At 60.9% G+C, this 8,805-nt stretch overlaps 1 protein-coding gene across 3 annotated transcripts in view; it reads left to right on the top strand.

The window, feature by feature from the left end:
* RELT (RELT tumor necrosis factor receptor) overlaps nucleotides 1-8,227 on the top strand; it is an 11,888-nt gene extending 3,661 nt beyond the window's left edge. For all 3 annotated transcript variants that reach the window (XM_005867099.2, XM_005867098.2, XM_014540443.1), the window contains exons 2-11: nucleotides 1,485-1,567; nucleotides 2,475-2,549; nucleotides 2,645-2,811; nucleotides 3,014-3,093; nucleotides 3,787-4,044; nucleotides 5,510-5,590; nucleotides 5,869-5,950; nucleotides 6,119-6,370; nucleotides 6,776-6,974; nucleotides 7,101-8,227. In XM_005867099.2, the coding sequence (XP_005867161.1) occupies nucleotides 1,485-1,567; nucleotides 2,475-2,549; nucleotides 2,645-2,811; nucleotides 3,014-3,093; nucleotides 3,787-4,044; nucleotides 5,510-5,590; nucleotides 5,869-5,950; nucleotides 6,119-6,370; nucleotides 6,776-6,974; nucleotides 7,101-7,148 (1,325 nt within the window). In that variant the 3' untranslated portion in view covers nucleotides 7,149-8,227. The remainder of the gene's footprint in view (nucleotides 1-1,484; nucleotides 1,568-2,474; nucleotides 2,550-2,644; nucleotides 2,812-3,013; nucleotides 3,094-3,786; nucleotides 4,045-5,509; nucleotides 5,591-5,868; nucleotides 5,951-6,118; nucleotides 6,371-6,775; nucleotides 6,975-7,100) is intronic.
* Nucleotides 8,228-8,805: the final 578 nt, after the last annotated feature.

The following is an 8,805-nucleotide window of genomic DNA, read 5'->3' as shown; positions in this document are numbered from 1 at the left end:
GGCTTGAGCGGGAGCTGCCCGGGTGAAGGTTCACTGTGGGGCAGACACTAGAAAGGAAGACTTGTGACCGAGTGAGAGGGGGCGGGGCAAGCGGAGGGAGAGGTCAGGGGGTGTCTGTCACCTGTTGGGTGCTGACTGCCAGGGTGCGGCCTTCACTCTACTCTGGCCCGACGTTCTGTTCCAGGTTTTCCCCTGAGCTGGCCTTGGGCCCGGAGCCATTGCCAGCGACCTGGAGAGTCCCTGGTGTGGCCGCTGCGCCTCCCCCTCCCCCTCCTGTGGTGTGACCCAGCCCCTGCCTGCGAGGTCCGTGCTGGGCCAGGCCATTCAGTGAGGCCAGATCCGTGTCCTCCGGTTCCTTTTTCAAGTGGAAGCCCGGGCCACCATAGGCTGAGGGGCCTCCCAAGGAGATTGGGGCACCAGGCAGGGTCCCCTCAACCTGCTGGGGCCCTGGGGTAGGGACTGGGCTCTCCAGCGCCACCCCTCAGGGTTCAGAGGCCCCACCTGGCCAGCGGCGTTGGCCAGACAAATATCGATCCCCCCCCCCCCCCCCCGAGCCTGGAAGGGCTCCTTGGGAACTTCCTCCTTTTGCCACCATCCCTCTTGTTATCTGAGCCAGTCCTGCTGTTCCCACTCTGCCCACTGGCCGGAGACTTCCCTCAGAGGAGGCCACCTCAGCCTCTCAGCCAGTGCCCATTGCACGGGGATCTAGCCAGTAGGCCGTTGGTCAACCCTGTGGTGTGAGTTCCCTGAGGACAGGACACTGTCCGTCTCGCTCAGACTCATATTATTCCCTATGCCTGGCACACAGGAGGTGCCCAAGGGAGGAGGGAGGCTGAGCGCTGGGCACCATGACCACCCCCAGGACCTCTCCCAGGTCCTTGTGGGGAAGTCAGCTGGGGGTGGACAGTGGACACGAGAGGGCCAGGACTGTGATGGAGTTGGGGGTACATGCAGGAGCTCTGGGGGCCTAACCCAGCTTTGGGGATTGGTGGTCTAGAGAAGCTTCTGGGGAGAGTCGCCTGGTATTGGGCTTTGAAGGGTGGGAGGAAGGGCCCTCTTTGAGCAGGAACAGCAAGAGCGAAGGCAGCGAGCAGGAGAGGGGGCATGCGCGAGGCCTGCATGGAGTTCTGGGGGCAGGAGCCTGAGGAGGGGGCGGGCTGTTGCAAGCTCTCTTACCCCCATCCGCAGGGATGCAGTCACAGGCTTCCTTCCTCCCAGGCCCCCCTGCCCGTGCCCAGAGCACCTGGCTGTTTATGGAAGCCCGACCCCCTGGGAAGCCTCCTCCAATCTGTGCTGCCCCGGGAGGCTGGCCCCGGACAGGACACCCCCTGCTCTACTCAGGCTTGAGGGCTGAAGGGGGGCGGCAGTAAGTGTAGGCCCAGCCTCGCCAGAGCGCTGCCTGCCCAGCAGACCTCACACACTCCCCTCCAGTTGTCCTGGAAGCCGGCTGCTCTCTTCCTGAGCCTCCCCTCCGTCTGCCCTAGGCGGGGGACCACAGGGCCTGAGGAGGAAGCTGAGGATGAAGCTGAGCCCTCCACCGCACTGGCCGCTGTCCTGCTTCCTTGTGGTGAGTTGGGGATGGGATGTGGTGGGGACAGCAGAAGAGCCGAGCCCTGAGCCGGGCCCTGCGAGGAGGTGGAGCGTAAAGGCTGCTCAGGACCCGTGCTGGGGTGCGCTTGGTTCTCGGCTCTTCCCGGGAGGCCGTCTGACCCTCGCACGGCCTCTTGGCCCACACTGACCTGCTGCCGGGAGCCAGGCCTGGGCCTGAGGCGGTCCCCAGAGCCTCCTACGTAACATTCCCTCTGCCCTTCAGGACGGATGGCTCTACTCTGCACCTGCCACCCCCAAAGCAAAACCAGAGGACCAGGGGGTCTCCCCACAGCACAGGGTTCAGGGCAGACAGTTGATACCTGGAAAGGGAAGCAGAGGGAGCTCCCAATGGAATGGCTGGGACAGGAGTAGGGACCCTTCTCTTGGGCCGTTCCCGCCCTGTGTGGTGCAGGGGTGGCCTGGGTGACGGCGAGGTCACGGAGGAGGATGTGGTGCTGGAGACTCAGCCAAGGGCCCAGAATAGGAAGTGCCAGCTGCAGCGTTGGCCCCAGGGATGATGCACAGAGGCCGGCTGTGCTGGGGGGCAAGGCAGCAGGAAGCAGGGCGGAACTTGAGAGGAATTCGGAAGCATCCCCCCTCGTCCTGGAGGACGGAAGAGGTGTGACTCAGAGGCTGGAGGTCCTGAGCAGCCCGGCCGGGGCTTTCCAGCATTTCCAGCACAGATGTGCTCTCTCCCTCCCTGGGCAGGTCCGGGACGAGCAGGCTCTACCTGCCGCGTGAGGGTGAGGTTAGAGAGGATCCCTGAGGCCTGGGGTCTTCAGTCCCCACTCCTGGGCATCAGGAAGCGGGTGGTGGAGAGACAGCCCAGAGGTGCCATGGCCCAGGGCTTTCTGCTCAGTGTGCCCTGCCCATTGTTCTTCCAGCTGCTGCCCTGGCCTCTGGCTATGCCAACATCAACGACCCCTTGGCAGTGCCCACCCGGGGAGGAGCCCAACCTGGTGAGCTCGCCCTGCCCATCCGCCCTGTCCTAGGAAGACTCCTGAGGGCCAGGGATGGGCTTCCTGGCTTCGTTCTCACCCTTTCCCTCCCACAGGACCTGGGGCAGGGCACATTATGCAGGTCCTGCCCCCTGGGCACCTTCTCAGCCTCGTGGGGCTCTAGCCCATGCCAGTCCCACTCCCGCTGCAGCCTTCGAGGGAGGCTGGAGGCCCGGGCGGGCACAGTGACTCAAGACACACTATGTGGAGACTGCCGGCCTGGGTGAGCCATGGGGTGGGGCGTGGGAGTTCATGCCAGGTGACCAGGACTCTGGATCCTGGCCCCAGCCTCGCCCAGCCCCTGAGCGGGCTCAGTCCTCCCATCTGTGAAATGGGAGGGTAAGGACCAGTGTGGGTGTCCAGTAGGAAGGAGTCCAGTCTCTTTGAGGAAAGTTCTGGGTCTCAGTGATGTCTCCCCCCCGTAGGTGGTTTGCCCCTTCAGAGGTCCCCCGTGTTCCCTGTCAGCCGTGCTCCTGGACACCTCTGGGTCCTCGCGGTTGTTATGGTGAGTGGCAGATGGGGCCTAGGGTATGTGTGGGAGGGGGTCTGGTGAGCTTGAGCCCAGGGACCCCCACAGTGTCCATCTAGGGCAGCAGGGTCCTCATTCCCTCAGCACAGGGAAGGTGAACAGTCAGGGGGTGTCCAGCAGGACGTGGTCAGTTGTTCCACTGGCTCTCTGTTGGCCCAAGTCATTCTGAGTGGCAGAGGCCACCCAGCAGGAGGGCTCACATCCTGACCTGTCTGACCCCCATCCTCATCCCCTTAAACACACATGCAGATGAATGTGAGTGCACATGCTTGTACACATACACACACGCACCTCCTCTTACCCGTCGGGGCAGCTAACTCATGGACCAGGTCATGGGGAGGCAGGACCCAGTGTCCCTGTGCCCAGGCACGCACACAGGTGCCATCTGCTCATCCCTCTGACCCAGCAGGAGGGGTGGCGGGGGATGAGGTTCTGACCACCCTGCGGCCTGAAGAGGCCTTGCTCACGCTGACTAATCAGATGGCCAAATAGGAGGGGCTGGGGGTGAGTTGGACCTTGTTTCCCCAACATGGCAAGGCGTGGGCAGCTCTGAACACATCAGCGCCCACACACATCCACGCACACCCACGTACACATACATGCACACCCTGGCTCGGGCCCTGGTCCCACTGTGTGATTCTCTCTGCCTCTGTCCTCCGTGGTGCTCAGAGCGGAGGAGGCGGACCCGGCGTGGTGTGGCGGCGGCAGCAGGGGCCAGAGGCACCGGGGAGACTCGGCCGCCTGGGAACAGCACGCGGGCAGGCGGCCCCGAGGAGACGGCGGCCCCGTACGCAGTTATCGCCATCGTGCCCATCTTCTGCCTCATGGGGCTGCTGGGCATCCTGGTGTGCAACCTGCTCAAGCGGAAGGGCTACCACTGCACTGCCAACAAGGAAGTCGGGCCCGGCCCTGGAGGTGGAGGCAGCGGTGAGGCTGGCTCGGAGTCCCGGTGGGGAGGCCAGAGGGCAAGGGCCGGCCCAGCTCAGCTTGGGGGCTGCCCGAGGGATCCTGCTTGGCCCGGAGGGTCTGACAGGGAGAGGCCTGCAGAGGGCAAGTCAGGAGGGCTTCCTGGAGGTGCTGCATGTGCCACTGACAAGGTAGAAGGGAGGAGGAGGTGGCTCAAGGTGGTGACGGATAGAGCAGGTGAAGTGGCTGTAGTGGGATTCCCACTTTGGATGCAGCTATGCCTGGCTGAAGGGGTCTGAACTCTTCAGGGCTACAGTGTGTGTGTGGTTCGAGGGTCTGACTGCCTACTCGATCCTCAAAGTGACCTCTGACCTCTCCCGAAGGGCAGCTGTCCTGGGCGGGCTCCAGACGAGGCTTGGGTTTCCAGGCTGTGGTTTGAGCTATGAGTCCCGGACCAAAGGGAGACATGTGTTTCTCCCACCCCCACCCCAGGGCCCTCGGCCCCCTGTCTCCTCCCCACACCCCACTCTACCCGAAGGCCAGGAGGGCATGTGCACACACATTGTCCATAGGAGCCTTGTGGCCAAGTTGAGATTGAAATGGCACCTCCTGTGCCAGGGCCTCAGGCTGCCTGGGCCTGGCCAGAGCCCTTCCCAACTCCTGACCATAAAGTCTGGGGGGGCAGGATGGAGACCGGAGCTTTAGGCCTGGTAACTCAGGCCACCTCGCCTGGGACTCCCTTGTTTTCCCAGCTCAGGACTAACTTTAACTGCTGGCTGCGTTCAGTACAAGTCCTAGGCCAGTGATGGCGAACCTATGACACGCGTGTCAGAGGTGACACGCGAGCTCATTTTTTGGGTTGATTTTTCTTTGTTAAATGGCATTTAAATATATAAAGTAAATATCAAAAATATAAATCTTTGTTTTACTATGGTTGCAAATATCAAAAAATTTCTATATGTGACACGGCACCAGAGTTAAGTTAGGGTTTTTCAAAATGCTGTCCTAGGAGCTGTTTGCTGCTCGCCCAGGATTGAGCACGTGGCCCATTTTCATGCCTTTGAGGCTTGGGCCCTAAGCTGGCCAAGCGCCCTCAGTTAGCTTATAGACAGGAGGGTGTGCGGGGAGGTAACGGGCCTGGAATTGGCAGTGTCTGCAGGAGTTGTTGGCTGAGGAGGGAGAGGGCAGGCCCCAGAAGCGCTGCCCCGACCCACACTCTCTCTGCAGGAACGGTGGAGTTCAGATGGGCCTGACACTGCTAAGCACCGGGGCTTTGGGTGCAGGGAGCAGTGATGCTGAGCAGTGAGGGTGATAATGGGCTTCTCGGAGCGGCAGCCTGGACGGGTTTGCAAACACCCAGGCTTGTAGCCCAGCGCCTAGGAAGGCTTGGTGCGCCCTCTGCTGTCACATGTTGGTATAGCTCCAGAGTCTGGGGTTCCACCCTCCTCACTTCCCCAGAATCACAGTCCTCCTCTTCTGACCCCAGGGAACAACCCCGCCTACGGGGCTGAAGACGCCAACGAGGACACCATCGGGGTCCTGGTGCGCCTGATCACGGAGAAGAAAGGTGAGGAGAAGGCCTGAGTATCCCTGTGCCCAGGAAAGGAGGGTCTCCTCTCAGAGCCTGCGAGGCAGCCTCCCTCTCTGACCTGTGTGATGGATGGTGCTGCCCCTTTTCCCCCCTATTCTTGCCTGATTGGGGAGGTGGGGGGTGGAGGGAGGAAAAGGCACGTGGCCCAGGCAGGGAGGGGATGGCAGGTAGGTCAGGGGATTGGTACTGAGACGGGGTCCTGGGGGAGTGCCCCTCATGGCCCAGAGCCGGGTTCTGACTTCAGCTGCCCACAGAGAACGCAGCGGCCCTGGAGGAGCTGCTGAAGGAGTATCACAGCAAACAGCTGGTACAAACCAGCCACCGGCCTGTGCCCAGGTGAGTGGGCAGGTGGTAAGGGGAGCCCGTACCCAGCGAATCAGCCCACTTCCTGGGGACTCACCACCTGGGGATGCTCCCTCTCCTGTCACCCCAATACCCTTCACCACCTGTGGTCTCCTGGTCCTGGTCTGCCCTCGTGACCACTGCCACCTGTGCCCTCCATAGGCTGCCGCCCGGACCCAGCATGCCGTACATCTGCCCACACTACCACCACCTCCACACTGTGCAGGGCCTGGCCTCGCTCTCTGGCCTCTGCTGCTCCCGTTGTAACCAGAAGTGGCCCGAGGTGCTGCTGTCCCCTGAAGCTGCGGCTGCTACCACTCCCACTCCCAGATATCTGCCCAACCCAGCCAGGGCGCCCAAGGCCGGGGCCAAGGCCGGACGCCAGGGCGAGATCACTATCTTGTCTGTGGGCAGGTGAGGTGGGCACAGACGAAGCAGGGTCAGGGAGAGACGATAGCCAGGGTGTGAGTGGAGGGCAGCAGGGCCCCAGGTTGAGCCCCAAATACCTTGCCTGGTGACGCCCCACCTCCCTTCCTGGCCTCAGGTGCCTCTGGGCAGTGGGGTGACCAGGGAGAAGTCAGGTCTGCTCAGCGATGCTCTCACATGGAGCCCTGGGTCCCTGAGGCAGGATCCTGGCTACTTGTCACACCTGGGGCCCCTCAGGCCAAGGGCCTGTCTACCTGCAAACTAGGGTTGGGGGCTCATCTGTGGATAAAAGGGTGTGGGAAGGGCTCAGGCTCTGACCAATGAACCTGCTGCCTTCTCTACGTTGGGGTTCTTCCTCTAATCGGGGGATGATTGCACCACCTCTCTTCACAGGTTCCGCGTGGCCCGAATTCCTGAGCAGCGGACAAATTCATGGGCCTCTGAGGTGAAGACCATCACGGAGGTTGGGCCCTCAGTGGGTGATTTCACTGACTCCCCACAAGCTGGCCACCCCACTGAGCAGCGGGCACTACTGGGAAGTAGTGGAAGCCATACTAAGTGGCCAAAGCCGCCAGCAGAGAAGAAGGCCGAGGTGAGGGCCACAGAGAGGAAGTGTCTACCCTGCCTGCAGATGGGGCAGGGGTGGAGGTGCAGGGACCCCTGGGCAGGGGCCACTTTCCTGGAGCCTCAGCTCTGACCACTCGTTCCTGTCCCCCAGGAGAACCGCTATGTGGTCCGGCTAAATGAGAGCAACCTGGTCATCTGAGGGCACTGCAGCCCTGTCCTGGGAGGTTCCGAAGGCTTCCTGGAGGAGGTCGAGCTGCAGCTGGGCCTGCAAGGATCAAGAAGCAATGGCCCAGCAGACAAAACGGTAAAGGCTAGAGGTGGCAGTGTCTGCCCCAGCGAGGAGGCCGCGGCAGGCGCAGTACACAGGAGCAAGTCGAAAGCCCACCCGTCCCTGCCACCCAGTTCCTTCCCTGCAGGATGCCCCTGACCCTGTGCCCTGGTCAGATCCTGGGACCCGTAAGATCCTCTGTGCCACCAGGAGGCCAGGCCGTGATGGTGGGAGGGGCCCTCTGCTTGGCACCCCTGGCCCCACCCTTGGTAATTAGCCACCTCCTGCCTCTGTCCAGGGCCCCAGAGCAGATGTGCCTCCCCTCCTCTCCCAGCAGGACCTGTGAAGGGGAGGGGCAACAACATGCCACGGGCAGGGAGTCTGAATCCCTGGGTTCTAATCCCTGGCAAGTCCCTGGCCATCTCTGGGTCCCCCTTTTTCTGACTGTGAAGTCTCAGTGCCCAGGGCCTCTCCAGCTCCCTGCGGGCTCTGGGCTGTGTCGTGGGTGCGAGCTTACCTCCTGGCCACCCCTCCCACTAGTAGCTTTATCTGGCCCCATTTTTGCTGCTTCCAGGGCCTCCGCCTTCAAGGCCCCCATGGGGCTGCCCATCCATGGCTCTGCCTCCAGAAGGGGCTTCATGCATGTGCCTGCCTCCGACCTGCTGTTTTTATTTATTCAAATTGATAAGACAGACTTGACCTGGGTGGGGCCCAGCCACCCCCACGATATCAGGAGCTTTGGGGGAGGGTGTGTGACAGGCTAGAGAGGCACCTCTGCCTTAGGTGGTCTGTGTCCCTGTGGTGTTGGTGTGTCTGTCCCTCAGTGTGGGAAGTGCAGGCAACTGCCCCGCCCATCTCCACCCTGGCTCAGCAACCTGGTTATTTATGTGGGCTGTGCAGGCACGGGCCCCACTGTTGCCCCATTTCTTATTTATTGAAACTGTGCTGTTGTCCTGTCCTTGCGTCTCCAGCCCCATCCATTTGTTGAATAAAAGGTGGGAGAGTTGTGTCATGAGGAGCTTCTTTTCCCTCTTCCCAGGTCGTCCGTCCATTCCCTGAATCTGTCAGGCACTGTGTGTGGCACAGGCCATGCCCCCTCGAGGAGCCTTCCCATTGGCAGCCGGTGAAGTGGGGCCGGGGGAGGCCCCTCACCCCCTCTGGTTCTCACTGAAGCCCCTTGGGGCAGTGCCATCCAGCGAAATATAGTGTGTGTCATGTATGTAATTTAAATTTTTCTAATAGCCACATTTTAAAAAGTAAAAAAAAAAAAAAGGTGGGGTTAATTTTAATGATATCAATAATGCATTCTATTTAACCCAGTATACGTCTAAAATATTTTCATTTCAATATACAGTCATTATAAAAATTGTGAATGAGCCACTAATACTTTTGCTTTGAAAGCTGGTGTTTTACACTTAAACCACATCTTATGAACCAGTGTATTTCAAAGGCTCCGATAGCCACCTGTGGCTAGTGGCTCTGTACTGGACACACAGCTCTAGAGGAAGTGGAGCCTGGAAGACGATGTGGTAAGACATCCTGGGAGCTGGGTAATGTGGAAGGGGCAGCATGCGCCACAGAGGCAACA

The sequence above is a fragment of the Myotis brandtii genome, unplaced genomic scaffold (genome assembly GCF_000412655.1).
Source record: "Myotis brandtii unplaced genomic scaffold, ASM41265v1 scaffold244, whole genome shotgun sequence".
NCBI lineage: Eukaryota > Metazoa > Chordata > Mammalia > Chiroptera > Vespertilionidae > Myotis > Myotis brandtii.
The sequence above is the reverse complement of the archived record's forward strand: the minus strand, read 5'-3'. Positions and strand labels throughout refer to the sequence as shown.